At 40.8% G+C, this 16,698-nt stretch overlaps 1 protein-coding gene across 2 annotated transcripts; it reads right to left on the bottom strand.

Moving 5' to 3' along the window:
- Nucleotides 1-217: 217 nt before the first annotated feature.
- Nucleotides 218-14,974, bottom strand: LOC131691973 (PX domain-containing protein kinase-like protein). 2 transcript variants are annotated; one of them, XM_058978787.1, is made up of 6 exons: nt 14,194-14,974; nt 13,862-14,003; nt 13,439-13,582; nt 12,516-13,370; nt 12,146-12,459; nt 218-3,142 (listed from the first exon to the last, which is right to left on the bottom strand). In XM_058978787.1, the coding sequence occupies exons 1-6, from the start codon at nt 14,293-14,295 to the stop codon at nt 2,705-2,707; spliced, it is 1,995 nt and encodes a 664-aa protein (XP_058834770.1). In that variant the 5' UTR covers nt 14,296-14,974; the 3' UTR covers nt 218-2,704. The 2 variants fall into 2 exon arrangements, with proteins under 2 accessions (XP_058834770.1, XP_058834769.1); XM_058978786.1 differs by having other exon boundaries at nt 219-3,145; nt 14,194-14,973.
- Between the last annotated feature and the right edge of the window lie 1,724 nt (nt 14,975-16,698).

The raw sequence follows: 16,698 nt of genomic DNA on the forward strand, positions 1-16,698 counted from the left end.
ATGCTAGAAACCAAAAGGTTTTCAGGAAGCGGATCGTCATTTAAAGCAAAATACTCGCCTGAGAAGTGAGTTCGGAAGACCCCCTCACGACCTCCGAACGCAGGGCCGGGACGACTGAGCTGGAGAGGAGTTAAGAGATTATCTACGAACAAAGCGAGATACGGAGAATCTTTATTTGAAAAATTAAGAAATTTTCTTTCATAAAATCAAAATCGTGTCATTTCTATCCAATATGACAAATATACTTCACTTTTTGGTTTTTATTTAGCTCATTCAATTTTGCTGTTCATATTTATGATGATTTTGTTGCTCACCAAGTCTATTTTTGATGACAGCTTTGTAATTTTCCGATTCATATCCCTAGACTATCAATTGCGCTGCTCTTCAGAGGATCCAACATAATCAGCGAAATTCCGCATTTCGACAGGTTGATCTCTCGAACAAAACAATCAGATTCGTTTATAAAACAAATCGTTGAAATGCAGTATAAGGCCGAAAATTAAAATTGCTTCTTTCTGAATTTCATCGATCGATCCTCCGTCGCCGCATGATTAGAACGTGACTGGTTTGCAACATATTCCGATCGTTTCATCATAATAAAAAAAACATCGATTGCGTCGATTATAATGGGCTGATACTTTTGCTGCGTGGTTTGTTACTATCGAAAACTATAACAATTTACAATGAAATGTGACTCGATAGAAATTACCCTATTTTCAAACTTTTACCACAGATACATTCGGATCGTATGTCGGTAAGATTGTATAACATTTCATCGGAAAATATTTCGTTGATGATCTTTTCCCGAATAAAAGAATTAGAAAAAGAGAGTGAAGCTAACCTAGCTGAACTTCAAATGTTTGCTCATAGGTGGAAGAAGCTATCACAGGACAGTAGGAATTTAACTTTGTTACCCAAAATAAAATAGTTTTCGATGAAATCTTACACAACCGGCCCGTGAAATGAGTCTAATTTATGCATCATGTATTTTATTTTAATTATTTCTGAAAGGGACTTTTATGTTTTGAATAGTACATACCAAATTTAATAGCTTCTATAAATTGGTTTATCTTTATCAAAAGGTAGTTGTATTTACTGTTTAACTTTCGCTACATTTATCTGCTGCCACATAAATATGAATAGTTTTTTTTGTTGTGTTGCTATCGAATGCTATATTATACTGGTTGGTATCGCTTGGGTTTGTATAATTCTGTTATAAAATGGGACAATATCAGGATACAAATTTGTTCACGTAAATCACAATAATATTTTATTCATATTTCAAGAGATGGTGATACGTTTGCTGTTTGTAATAAATATTTGGTGGTACAAGATGTGATTCGGTTTCACTGCGTCATGTGTCTGCAGTATTAGTTATCTCAACCTTTTTCTAACGCCAGGAAACCCATCTCTTGCGCGGAGCATACCTTGACGTTTTTACGCACTATTTAAACGACACTTTGTATGGCACTTAACATGAACAACATAAATAATGAGAATATTTGAAAGATTAACAGGGGGCAATTTAAACATTGGAATGTAGTTCGATTAATAGTTTCGCTATTCGTGCATTTTCTCAGACTGAATAACTAAGCTGCTTAGTTACAGGACACATATTAAATGTATGGTACACTATAAACATTCAGGAGTTTGCAAAACAGTTTAATTTCGTTCATAAGATCCTTTCAATTTTCCACTTTTTATTCTAACTAAATCGATAGATCTTCAAATAAAGACCTACAACAAATCACAAATATATCTATAAAGAAATTTGCCGAACAATCGTTCAAAATCTGAAAATTTTTAGCAGAAGCATTAAACACTGGAACACATGAACTGTGGGATATACAATAACAACATCTATTTTTTCTATTGTGTACGTGTTCCTTTGATCTTGTTATATAATTTAGTTTAAAGCCATAGAAGCACAGGGAACTGTTTAGCTTCTTTATTTACATTAATATCTCAACCATACTTAACTATCTGATTTGCCCACAGCAGGAGTTTCTAATCTTTCAAAAAAAATCGTCAGTTTACTGATTTACTTTGAACGATCTGAATTACACATAATTTACTGACAATAATCTCATATTTCTTTGTAACTCCCTACCTGCGTGACTTTGAAAACAATACAAATTTCAACAGGTTTGGAAAACAATACAAACAAACTAAAGGTCCATTGAAACTATCGTTTAAATACACCAAACATGCTTTCAAGTAAGACAAAAAAATTGACGATAGCTCAAATTTCAAGTCCTAACGAATTTGTAGCTAGAACAAACAATATTAGAACAACAATTGAATAGTTTGTAGCTAAGGTGCAATAGTGTAGCTATGTTTGGTTACTCTAGATCGTACCTTTTCTACTGAAAGATCCCCCAAGAATGTCGCTATAGCCTGTCGCACTGACGATGATAAATTCCAGTTGAACTCTTTGATATCTACAAGTGTTCTATTAGTTTTAGGTTTTCTAAAATTGTCTCTAGAGTATGAATAAATTGGTCCAAAACACTTCCTTCTGTTTGATACTTTGTGAGTACGTTAGTACTGTTGATATTTGTATGCATATTTGTTCGAGAGGTCGTAGTACGTACTACGAATCGGCTCGATTACTAGAGGCAAATGGTCAGATTCTGTACTGTTTTGATTAAATCGATCGATCCAAGCTGATCCAGATAACAAAAAAAAGTCCGAGTGCCTTACCTCACTTCTCGTTGATGTTTATTCTTTTTAGACCGTTTCTGTTGAAGTTACAAATCGAGTCCAGTAAAGCACTACGATTTTCACTGGAACCATCGTCCGCAGAAATTGACTTGCTCCGTAGTCTACCTTCACTGCTCGAGGAGCTAGGACCAGCCATTTGCTGATCGAACAGTGCCAACGAGGACGGTGGTCCGATCGGTGGAGCGGATGGTGGCGGGCGCAGAGGAGACGTAGTACCACCACCACCGCCGTCCGTTGCTTGCGGTGGAGGGGACATCAGAGCCGCCTCATTCGGTGAGGTAATACTATTCACACTGTCCGATTTAATCAACACGGCACCCGCCGATCCGGAGCTGGTGCTAATTGTAACCGTTTGCGGAGGACCGTTGTTCAGTTGCAGTGAGTTCTGGGCGCGCAGTTTTGCTTGCCGATGTTCCTGCTTCTGAAAGGAGGGAAAACGAAAGGATGTGCTTAAAATAGTGATCGCATCACAAATGATCTACGTTTCGCTTTATTGGAATGTTCAATAGGCGAGGAGGGGCGGGTGTTTATCCCGCCGTAAAAGCAAAATATTTTAGTACCTACGAAGAATATCTGTTGCTGACAGCTATTTCTTGATTGTCTTTCCCAGCAATCTATTATAATATTGATCCGGATTGAGAAAGTATTTTTTTCAATATTGTAAGCATAACTGAGTCGTGGTTCTTTTTAAATTTTTCAAATTAAAAATTACAATTAACTTTCAAAATACCGGTCCCTCGGGTCTTGTTGACGCAACTTTCTGCTGCGTTTTGAGATCCTCTTCCTTGGCGGTGAAACATTAGCTGCGTTTTCTGTCGCACTTTGGAGGTCATTCGGTCCGCCTTCTCTCGCGTTTTCGATCACGTCCATGTCGTCATCGGTACTGTATTCATGATGCTCACGGTCGGGTACCCCTTATTTGTTTCTTGTACTTGCGGGTTCCTTCTTCACCGGCATTTGATTCTTTTTCTTTATTTATGGTGTTGGTTGTTGGTTTGTAGGCATTTGATGTAATATTTCGTTGTTGATAATGGCAATTGGTATCGTAGGACTGGGCACAATCGTTGTTGAGCTGGTGTTTGTTACCTCCCGGTCCGCAGTCGTTGTTTTAACAACCGGTTCTGGTTTACCATACGACTGTATACTGGCTTTTGTCAGATCTGCACAAGGTTTTCCGTGGTGTAGCGACAGGTCACAGTATTGGCACGTAGGAATCTGTCCTGGGTATGTGACCAGTGTTCCTTGAAAATATGCAATACTGCAGTGCAACAGATTTGTATGGGACGGTGAGGTAAGAGAGAAAAAGGTTTTGTTGGGCGTATTCTCACCAAACGAAAGCTGTTGCGAAGTCCTGAGAAGAAGTTCCGCCAAGCATCTCTCTTAACACTATCTACTTCTCCGTGTTTTAATATGAGTTGTTTGATAGCGGAGGAGCTAGTACGTGATGCCAGGTCTTCTAGCTACAATATTGTCATTATCTTTATATGTTGGAATGTTGTATAATACGTCATTACAGTGGGGTTCTATCACATTCGCCCGAATGACATTCGCCCGAAAGTCATTTACCCGAATGACGTTCGCCCGAAAACCATTTACCAAAAAGGACCATTTACCCGAATGTCATTAACCCGAATGGACCATTTACCCGAATGCCATCAACCCGAATGGACCAGTCGCCCGAATGTCATTAACCCGAATACCACATTCACTCAAGCATAATATAAAATCGGTAATTGTCTAGTTTAGTGACTTTAGTGATAGAAGTCCGATTTTAATGCGGTTTTTTGCCAAAAGGATGTATTTTAACCTAAATAAACCAAATCCGAGAGGGAAATGTGAAATCTTTAACCAAAGTTTGATAAACTGAACAATAACAAGTGAGCTTATACAGTGGAGCTAGTGTGATGCGGCTTGGCCGCCTCTCCGAGGCCAAGGATCCGAAGCGGCGCAAAACCGCTGAGGTTCCGTTGGACGAGGCGTTTATCTACCCATCGCCGGAGTTATAAGCAAACATGTGATTCTCTTGTTTGCCCGGTTTACTCAAACATAGGGGTTATAGCTAGTTAAAAGCCGACTGAGCGGCAGCGAAGTCGGACAGTGCACCAGAAAGCGATGTGGCATAGCCACATTAGTCAACCGTACACTGACCAATGTGGCTATGCGACATCGCTTTTAGGTGTACTATCCGGCGTCACTGAGTTTCTGTTGCCAACGCCACAAATGCTCTTCAGGTGCAAACTGATGCATGTAGGACGTAGTTCTCAGCTCGAGCGGTGAAATCTTGTGATAAACCGGACAAAATAATAAGAAATCTTTCGGAAACACCATCGATCGTGGTAAATATATATTAAGATGTTCCGTTAACGAATTGAATAAATTAAATTAGTAATTATATCTTGCATGGTGGAAGTCCATTTGGCACAACACCGTTAGTAAATAGTAGCTCATAAATGTTATGTGGCGAAGCTAGTGTGATGCGGCCTTGCCACAATTACCGAGGTCGAGGAACCTAAGCGGAGGTCCCTACTCGGCAAACCTGTGATCCATTCGTATGCTTGGTTTACTGAAACATAGGGGTTGATTCCTTCTTTAAATATGAGCAGTTCTTTGAATTTGTATACCAAATAGCCCTCGCAATCAAACCGGTGATCCACTCGTTTGCCCGGTTTACTCACACTTAGGGATTGATTCCTTCTTTTAAACATGAGCAGCTCTTTTCCCACAATTAGGGGTTGATTGCTTCTTTCAAACATGACAAATCCTTGGATCTACATGCCAAATAAGATTGCAAAGAAACTGTTGATCCACTCGTCTGCCCGGTATACTCAAACATAAGGGTTGATTCCTTCTTTCAAAACAAGAGCAATTTCTTTAATCTATATACCAAATAGCTCTCTACGTAATATTGGATTTCGAGACAGGATGATTCTTCCACCTAATGCACGGATGAATCTTCCATCTAAACCAAAGTTTTTTCAGAAAAATAAAACAACTTGGTCATCAGACAAAATATTCGGAAGATCACCGAATACAACTAATTTACAAACAAGTTGTTGCCTTGGCTTTCTTTCCCCATCAAGGTATTCCAATGGCACTCGAAGAATTGAGGAAAAGTTGTCCAAAGGCTCTCGATGAGTTTTTGGATTACATTAGTAAAAATTGTATTTTTGGTAGGAAGGAAACTAATCAAAAAGTTTCTCGATAACCGTTCTTTGTCCCCCGCTTCTTGGTCAGTTTTCGAAAATGAATCGACAAAGATTCCTAGAACCACCAATAATGTCGAAGACTAGCACAATAAATGGAACGGTTTGTTAAGCCGTGGAAATTCTATGGTGTGTTGAAGCAGTTGCAGCTTGAAGAGAAAAACCCTAGTACGTATGTTTTACGTATACTACAAGCGGTACCAACAGCTAAAAAGTCTAAAAAGAACTCACGAAAGGACCCAAAACTGGAAACCCTAGTTAAATCATACAAACCATTAACTATTTGACTGGTATAGCTTTAGTGTTAATTTCTTCGTAGCATCAAATGTAATAAAATTTGTATTTCATCTTAATAAATTAAATTTTTTCGATTGACATTTCGATGTTTTTCGGGTATATGGAATTCGGGCGAATGGCATTCGGGTTTATGTTGTATTCGGGCAAATGTCCTTCGGGTAAATGGCTTTCGGGTGAATGTCATTCGGGCGAACGTGACAGAATCTACATTGGACGACGTGTTCCAAGTTGTTCTGCGAAGCAAATGATTCTCCTTGATTGAAGCTTTTGAACCTAATCAGAACCTCATGACGTAGATGATGGAATTGCACAGCATTAATTTCTGTTATGTTGAGCTTTTTGTTCACCTTCAACAATTGCTCTACTTCGCGAATCGATGGTCTTACCAGACATTTCGAAAACGGGGTATAAATTTGCTTTGGATTGTCACTCATTGTTTGTTCACGTTTCACACTCTAGGTAGAAGGAATCAATTTGTGCTTTTGCAAATAGGCAAAGCGGGTAAATTTGATTACATGCCCGGCTACAGCAGAAGAGCGATTTCTAGCTTCGGAACTGAGCAAGATGAGAAACTGAACTGACAGAAAGTAGTTAAAATTACTTATGAGATAAAATTTGAGCTAACTCGAAGAAAATGTTTGAATAATCCATAGTTGTTGTGCTGTTGTCGCTGTTTAACAAAACTTTTCATCAGATGGGTGCATTCGTGTCTGAATTGAAATTAGTTTCAAAAGTCGCATTCAACACTAAAATAACAATTCACAATTCAGCTTGTACAAATTTGTTTATACAAACTTAGTCTTAGCAGCTTTTCTTCGTTGTCTCCGTCCTTGCATAAAACCACTCGCAGACTCCTCGACCCAATGTCGTGCTTTTTCCTAGCTTAGTCGTACTTCCTGCAATAGAGTATCACGTGATAGACACCGCCAACTGGCGGGGCTTCTTTCTTCGACAGGAGCTCGAGCGGATTAGCACTCGCTAGCTGGCCGAAGTCTCACGGTCAGTACACTTCATCGTGTCGAATTTCACTTTGCGCAGCTTTACCTCAGTGGACACTGACCACCGATGAAACCATTGACTTCGGGAAGCAATTTCTATTCGACTAACGGAGTTCGCCTCCGGAACAGATATATCCAATACAGCAATGTCCCTGGTTTCTCCTGCGAGACGGCCTACGGTGCTCCGGATGCGAATCTTATCATCCAGTTGTCCTTTTCTGCTTACAAGCTTCATGCCGTAAAGCAGTCGGGAGGTTACAATTGCTGATCCGATATGTAGTAGAGAGGCACGATGACCCCGTGGGAGTCTGACCACAACCATTTTCAGATGCTGGATTTCGTTGTAGATATCGTAAATCCAACACTCATCGACGGCTTTTACTGTGGCTTGAAGTTTTCGATGGAGCGACTGGTCTTTCTTCCCCCATACTAGAAACAGAATATCGTCGGCGTACAGCAAAATCTGTACGAAATTCTGAACCACGCAGAAGATGGGTTAAATAGTTATGGGAAATAGCATAACCAAGAGCACTGAGACCTGCGGCACACCGTTTTCCAGCGGATGCGCTGGCGCAAATGCCGCTCTACGTAACCTGGAACGTTCTTTCCCAAAAAAACCTTTCAGGGCGTTTATCATTCTTCCACGTATCAGCCATTTCTGTAGTAAACCTTGGACAAACCAAGCGAAACTAACAGACATTGGGCATCACGGTCGGGTATTGACCTCTCAAACTCCGCAAAGTATGCTATATTACTCCCTAAGGATTGGTTTAAAACCGTCTTTATGCATGAAGGTTTTGCGGGGTTTTTTAATTAGTCCAGGTGTTTGCGTTTCGACTTCGTCTCTTCAGAACCACGGCTCTTGACTAATGCACCGGGCTGACGCAAAGTACAAAATTGGAAACACTACTTGTGAACACACTAAACGACTTCTAACTTGCGGTGTCCCGTAAGTGTAGAGGTTCTGTTTGCTACTGAACCCACTGAAATCGAACCTTGTTTGCAGTTACTCATCAGCGAACAGAACCTCTTCACTTACGGGACATCGTAAGTTAGAAGTCGATTAGTGTGTTCACAAGTAGTGTTTCCAATTTTGTACTTTGCGTCAGCCCAGTGCATTAGTCAAGTGCCGTGGTTCTGAACAGACGAAGTCGAAACCTGGACTGATTCCGCAAAGTATGTGTCAGTGCCTCGCCCAGACCTAAAGGCATGTTGTCGTTTGTCGAGATGCCGTTCGGTGGTCAAGCCTCCGTTCGAACTATTCGCTCAAAAACCTTCGCCATACAGGTCGTTAAGGTAATCTGACGAAATGGATCCGCGTGACCTGAGTTTGGCTTTGGAATTGAAACGATGGTTCCAATTGGCCGGCAAGGTGGGAAAACGCTACTGCGCCATATTCTGTTGAAGAGTTCCATCATGGCAGTTTGCACCAACAATGACAGTCGCTGAAGCATTGGATAACCGATGCAGTTCGGTCCTGAAGAACCACATCGTTCTCTATCGAATGCCCACAGAAACTAATTCAGCGTAAAGTTGGAATTATAAATATCATCGGTATCTGGCGAGAAGTTTATGCGCATTCGTTCGACCTTTTCTTTCTCCCTTTGGAATAAGGCGAGTGGCTGGAAGTTGCGGACCTTTCGCTGTAGTGTTGTACCAGTTCTTCAGCTATTTCTTCTGGTTTATCCGTGTTGCCAATAGTTGGATTAATCCGGGAGTGCGATCCATCGTTGAGAATGAGTAGTTTTTCCGATAGTGTTCTCTCAGCGATTAAGTGACCTAGTGCGGTAGATTTCGTGGAATCCCAGCAATTATGGTTGTACCTTGAAGTCGCCTAGTACAAGAACTGGACGTGGAAGCTGTTCGAGGAAATGACCCAGCTGTTGAGACGGTTGTGTAATGGAGGTAGATCGACACCACCGTAATTTTTTGTGGCAGTTGGATCCGAACTGCGATTACTTGTACGCTGACATCGACCTCGATTCGCTCAAATGGTAAACCATCCTGATTGACAAGACCTACTCCGTGTTGCCAGTATCGACTACTACCAACCATCAGCAGCAGAGTTTAGTTGTTGCCGATTAAATCTGCTGGAACTACTCGGTTGTCCACTTTTGTTTCCTGTAGCGTTATCAGCTTCTGTCCGTACTCACAAATCAGCTGTTCAGTTCGCTGATATTGGTTCACAGACTTCTAGTGTTCCGCTGGAGTGCGAAGTATCTACTATCTTGACTGACATACGTCGCTGACAAAGACAATGTTGATGGCGAGTGTGCTCTGCGATCCGTTGGTTGTTGCTGACTCCAACGGAGAAATCGGTGGTGTGAAACTGCTGTTGTTGCGATGTACCTTCACCGGTAGAACGCCAGGAGAGGTGTATCGCTTACTTATCCGGAAGTTAGGGACAATCCTCTTCCCACGATCTATCTTGAGGAAGCTACTTTCTTCTCTTCATCCCCAAACCGGTTACTCGTACGGGGTTAAGGGGTCACATTTGTAAAGGTAGAAGCCGCAACAAAACACCCTCGAAGATAAGGTGAAATAAGACTGACCTGTGGATCGACTGGCTCTACAGTGCCAACTGCTGTGGAAACTTTTATATGATATGACTTTGTGTAGTTATCGTTGTGCTGCTTCGTGGCTGAAGTTTTGGTGATGATTGTGTAGTTTCGATGCGGGTCTTCTCCGACTGAAAGCAAACTTTTTCGCCAAGAAAACGTCGATTGCGATTATCTGACTATTCTTGCTGATTCGATGATTCCCAATGGAAAATCGGTACTACTGCGGTTGTTGCGGTGTATCTTCGCCTGCGGAAAGCCAGGAGGAGAATCGCGAGAACTGTATATCCGGGAGGTCCTCTTCAATTCGGTCGATCCCTTCATTGTGAAGTGGGGAAGCTGCTTTCTTCTCTTCTTCCCTAAACCGGTTACTTGTTCGATGCGTGCTAGTCAGAACTATAAATGGGGGAACGTTCAGCAGAAACCGTTCGAAGAAAAATTGCCAACCGCTGTCGAAACTACTTCACTATTACTTCCAGAACAACGACCGGCACTGGAGAAAGACTGTGTAATTTTCTTTGTTTCTTCCTTTGAAGCTAGGGTTGTGATAGTAGCTGTACTGTCTCGATGCAAATCTCTCGTAGGTTCTTCTCCAGGTGAAGGCAGAAGAGTATGTGAAGAAAGGATATGTTCTACGTTGCCAGTCAAACCTGTGAAAATGTTAATCGCAGCAGTATCTGTGAGATGATTGATGGTTCTGGAACTGACCTACGGAAGGTCCAGCTTCATAGTGCCAACCGCTGTCGCATAAACTACGCTATTTCAAAAATACCGACAGCAGTCGGCACTCGAGAACGGCTTCGTGTAATTTTGTTGATCTCCTTCTGTTTGTTGTTCGGGTTCTGCTGGTTTGGTGAATTGCTAGATTAAGTGGTTATATCGGTGTTCCTATTGGCCACAGAGGTGAATTCACTATCAACGAGTTGGAGTAAGACGGCCCAGATAGTTCATGTACTTGTATTGGAAACAGTGCTACACTTTCCTGACTTCCTAACCGACTTATCTCGTGGCCCGTGTTCGTACGTGGGTTGTTTTCGTTATCCAAACGATGATGAAAAAGAGAGTTATTGAATAGGCTGGCAGGAGCTGTCTCGCTAATCTATTTCATCGTCTGAATGTATGTGATTTCGTTGGTGGTGGTGGTTGCGCTTTTTTTGGTGAGCTCGAGTTATCCGGTGAGGTTGTCACGGGTTTGCCGGAAGAAATTTGTTTCGATCTTCCTCGTTTCGAGTCCATATTAACAGCTGTCGAGTTGTTTCTAGATCTCGCTACTGGTTCGATTGACTGTTTCTGTTCTTCGCAGAGCTGCGATTTTTTAGCTGCCGAACTGTTGTTTCATCTGATGGATGTAGGCGAACATTTGCTCGATTTTCTCGTCCTTGCATTGGTCTCCGCAAGTAGCTTTGCCTTCTTCTCCCTTCTCAGTTCCAACTCTTTCAGTTTATTTATGATTTCATTCGGTTATGCTGCTAGCTAGACGTAACTTTATTTATTTTTCTGTTCAGCACGTCTGTGCGCATCCGAGAATGTAAGAATAACTTTAATTTCGATAACTTCTTTTTTGTAGATCGGGATCGGGCATTGATGGCTTATTTGATAGTGATCGCCTTTACAATTCCGGCAATATGCTGTTTCTTCACACTCTTCTTCGCTGTGTTGTTCTCCAGCCAAGTAAAAGTATCGCTGTAGACTGGGACATTGAATGCGTGTATGGCCATAATTGAAGCAACCGTAACAGGGCATCGGGTTCGGAAAGTATGAGCGAGTATGACCTTGACGTATGCTAACCTACATGTATTCCTTAGAACATCCTTCTTTCCATTTGAATCAGATCGTAGCAGGAAATTACGCATATGCTTTCGTTCAGATCCGGATAGGTTTCGAACACTACTTCAGCGTCATCAATGAACTGGGTCATTTCCAGAAGTTTGGCAACTTGGATAAGGTCCCGAACTCGAAGGGTATACCGTATCCCATGAGCCGCAGTATTCACACCTTCAATTGGACCACCAGCGACAACCTCCACCAATTTATCAACAATTACCGGGATTTTCAGCAATGATTCGCCATCTTTACCTGTCAGCTGCAGGAATGTCAATTCACTGAATTTCTTCGTCGGCTCCATATTGTCTGGATGTCTTATTTTATTTGACCCTACCGGGTCACCGCTACTAGCAGCCGTCATCTTGGATTGTACCAACAGACGTTGGGAACTACTCTATGACAAGGTCACTCTGTATCAAACTCAAATGGACACCAATTTTATACCGGGAAGAACGGTGCTTCGAACTTCAAAACAAACCATGCCAGAAAGTTCATTCACAAATCTCCCAAAATCCCCAATTGATCGCTCCGACCCACTTACCGCTTTGTGCTTAATTTTCTTTTTCTCCTCCTCCGAGGTCATCATCTCCTGCACTCTGACTAGACGTTTCTGGTTTTTCACCGATTTCTGCTCATCTCGGACACGGTTTTCAGTCTTCTGTAACGCTATCTTCAGCTGTTCTTTGGCATTGGATGAAAATTTCAAATATGGCTTCTGAGTACCGGCTGCCATTGCATACTGATCGTTGAAGCACGCTGCGTATTCACTGAAAAATGGATGTGCCGCTAGCTGGTCCAGTGTCGGTAAAGCCGATTTGCATGCGTCCTTCGAAAGAATCGATTCCAGTAGTCCTCCTGCAAGAGAGCATCGTTAATACTGAGCAAAATCTATCTTCAGGCACTAAACTAACTTAAACTATCTGGACAGTCAATGATTTGCCGGGCGTAGGAATCCTGCAGTGGGTAGCCCATACACATTTCGTACAACAGGTGTCCAAAACCGTACACATCAATCGACTCGCAATTATTTATCTTGCTGTGCTGCACAAAAAACGGCCGGTAGAATGAGGGAACACCGAAAATAAAATTTTCAGCGTCCATTAGGCGAGCAACTCCATCTACAATCAACACGTTGCCGCAGTGCACATGACCACATGCCATTCCCTTGGAATGCAGAAATCGAATCGCTTCCAGAATTTGTCGCGCATAAAGTGCTAGTTCTTTCAAAGGCAACGGAGCTCGGCCCTTCGGACTGCCATATTTCGACAGAAACGGATTACATGGAGAAGCTGCACATAGAACATCCTTCAGGCTACCTTGTTTGTAGAACTTGCGAATTACCAGCGCCCCATTGTCGTTCGATGCAATATACTCTATCGGCACGATGTACGGATGTTGAAGGCCACCAAAGTTCTTCAACACATTATGTATCTCTTTCTCATCAATGTACCTATCCGGTCCAAACTCGGTCCAGCTGAGTATTAAATCGTCTTTGCCGCTACCCTCTTTTGAGTTGTTGTAATCCTTCTCCGTTGAAGTTGTCACGCAAACTTGCGTAGTATGCTGCTTACCGTGTGACTGTGAACTTGACTTTATCAGATGATGTTTCGTGGTCGAGTTACCCGGCGAATTTTTGGTACCCTGGGGTTTGTGAACCACCCTAAAATAATGCTTTCGCAAACGCCAACCGATCGGCCCTAGCGACTGTCCGAGAGTGTAGACGCCTTCGGCGCGGAGACACATAGACGCATACTGAAGGGCTAGATCTGGAAGCGTAGAAAAAAAAAAATAAACAGTATTGGTATATAATAGAATCTGAACAAAAAAAACTTACCATGGAACGGAGTTGAGTAACTGTCCGGATCGATGAACTTTTTGGTTGGTAGCGATGATGCCAAAATTGGATTCATTAGTACTTGATTTATATACTCTTGTAATGCAAATAACCGCTCAGCTATGAACTCAGGGCGCATGTTACCTGTAAGAATATGATATGAAGTAATGCTTTAAAAAACGATCGACATGCTGAATCTGCAGAAAGAACACAATATATCCTTGAGTAGTTCAAAATCTCCAGTTGCGACCATTGATTTCGTGTTTCATTCTTCAAGCCTTCACAAGTCAAATGTTTATACAACACATATTAATATAAACAAACTGAAGTAGCTCTTTGTTTGTGATCAAAATCAGCAACGTCAGTATTTAAGACTCTGAGGCGAACAAATATCCACTGTAAAACAACGCAAAGAAAACTCACCAATAAACTTCTTTCCGGGAAACGACAAATCGATCCCTGATATTTGCAAGCATTTGTTAAGGGAAGCAAAATCATTGTAACGTCTTAAAATGCGCCAGCTGTTTTCAGGATATGGCCCACGCTGCACTCTTAGCACATATTCCTGGCGGAGAAAGAATACAAATTTTTGTTAAGCAATCAGAAAAATGATGAATAAAACTGCAACTGAAGCATATTCCTATACGCGAGCTAAGTAATACTGTATCATCAAGGTGTTTGAGAAAAGCAGATACTTATTATAACAATTATGCTATGTTAATGTTGCGGTCGGAGTTTTAAAACATCATACTCACCGTATGCCCTTCGATATTTTGCGCTGTTTCGATAGTGCATGCAATTGCTTCCGTATCATCTAGGACGACCTTCTGTTGGAGCCGTCTTTCAAATATAGCCATTTGTTGTCAGTGTTATAGTGGGAATATTTATCGGACATTTTTCCCGATGCCATATCCCACTGAACAGTTTAATTCAAAATGCAAATGCGACCCGAAAAAACTGATCAATTCGAACTAAAAATTAATAGCATAGACTTTTGTACCCTTTAACTCCGATGATTTTTCTCGTTTTTTTTGTGCGAAGAAACTTGTCGCCAGCAACTACCAGGGCACGTCGAAAGGGGGATGAGGGTCCCCACCCACAATGACAATCAGTAAGGGAGCGCCCCTTTATCGACAGAAAATCACGACTGCCACTTTTTTACAATCTAGACGTTTTGTACATACTCTCTTAAGCGTCTTTCCATGTTTAATTAAGTTTATCCTTGGAATTTAACAAAGCGGAATCGCATTTTTCTGAAAAACAACTCAAACTTCAACTTCGGCCAATAGCACTTGTCTGCTGGAAGTACACTTTCCACTATTTTTCAAACCCCACACAGATGGAATGGTCGCTCAAATATCGTTTGGGTTGGATGGAAGATTTTCAGTCACAGAACGGAATTGTGTAGCGATTTTTACGGATAACGGTTATTTTTAGGACGATTTGATGGAAAGCGATGATAAATTTTCTTTCCTGCAAAAATTTTTGCACTCAGCTGAATGATGACACATACGCAAATTTTATTGTGAAGAATGTTATGACGTTTCGTTTTCGAATCTTTTTTCGCTTTCGTACGAGGGGTGACTCAATGTGCTTGTAGGATTTTTGGCTAAAATGCCCAACGGTGTTGGGACTAGAAGAGTAATTACCCTGTAAAAAAATGCAGACGAACATGCGCGGATAGAATTTTACAACAGCATTTACCCTACAAACAATCATAAAACAATAAATATTATTACTGTTTCAACATTGTTCGATGCAAAGTTTTCACAGCAGATTTACAATAAAATTTTATGTAACAATAAATTTTACTGTTAAGCAAAAAACTGATACGGTAAATTCACATTGAATTTTACTCTTCTCGAGAAAAAAATGTATGGAGAAAAATCGATTTTTTTTACTGTAAAGATACATAACCACCATTCATTTTAAAAAGAAGCATTGTTGAAACAAAATAAAATTTGTTAGATCGAAATGATCCCTTGGTTGCAAAGGAACAGAATCTATGTTTAATTTCAACTAAATTTGAGTTGTTCTCTTATTGGGTTATTATTAAAGTTTTTTTTTTGTTTCTTCGAACTTGATTGTTCGGTTAAATTTATCATAATTTTGTTGTTTCAAACGAAATATTAGTTGAAACTATTGAAAAGCCAACAAATGAATTTGTTGGTAATTTCAAGCAATAGTATTGATTGAATTAAACTTGAATCTTGTTTGTCACTATATCAAACAGGAAAATTGTTGATTAAAACCAAATTTTGTTTATTCTTACTGATTTTCTTTCTGCGTGTGGGAGACGGGTTTTTGATTTTCCGTGACGGAAAAAAGTATACACGGAAAAATCAACATTCCCGAAGTGTAAACCCAATTCTGGAAAATGTAACGGGTTTTTAAAATCCTTTACTCCAAAAATCCGGGCCGAAACAATTCAACTTGAATTGTTTCCGCCGGGAAAAATGATCTTTTTATTACGTTTAAAAATCTGTGCTGTTCTGAAACAAGTGGTATTTTTTAGAAGCAGCAGAAGTTTTATTTTGACAATCCAGCACATTATCCCGGCCCAAATCCCACGATCATATTCCTGAGGTGTACAGTAGCCACAGACAGATCATAGTACATTCAATTTATAGAGCCACCCTTAAACGTGTTTCTGTTGTCCGCTTTATTCGGAATTTCAGATGCGAGTGTTTCACACATTTTGAGTCGAGTCCCAGGGGCAGATCACTCCAAGAAGCATGTATAACTACCGACTCGCCTATGCAATCGTATAATAGGGATCTTTATGGGTGTGCGGGTTAAGGCATATTCTGATGCAGATTAGTACCGTGAGTTAATATCTCAGTCCTTTTTCATTTTTTTTGGCTCGAAACTATTGAAAAAAACATTTTTTAGTTTGTTTCCTTTTAGGACAATAACACATCCAAACCCATGCGACTTGCACGACCCAATAGGTTGCCTTATCAGATCTACCATAGTTTGCAGATGAAACTTGGGATGGCAGGTTGCTAGCGGATTGACAAAGTACCAGATCATGCTGTGTGGGGTGCTGTCCCGGTTAACAATGAGGCGAACGAGATATTTGCAAATACGTCATTTAGTAGGACAACTGTCAGTTTGCTGGTTGAATTTAATTTGGTTTTTTAATTTAAAAATCATAAAAGAATAATTAAGGTTTAAGAATAATATGAGTGTACTCGTAAGGACACCCGCTACCAATACATATGAAAAACTGGTACAATTTTTCCAAATTAAAGATCCCT

The sequence above is a fragment of the Topomyia yanbarensis genome, chromosome 3 (assembly GCF_030247195.1).
Source record: "Topomyia yanbarensis strain Yona2022 chromosome 3, ASM3024719v1, whole genome shotgun sequence".
NCBI classification, from domain to species: domain Eukaryota; kingdom Metazoa; phylum Arthropoda; class Insecta; order Diptera; family Culicidae; genus Topomyia; species Topomyia yanbarensis.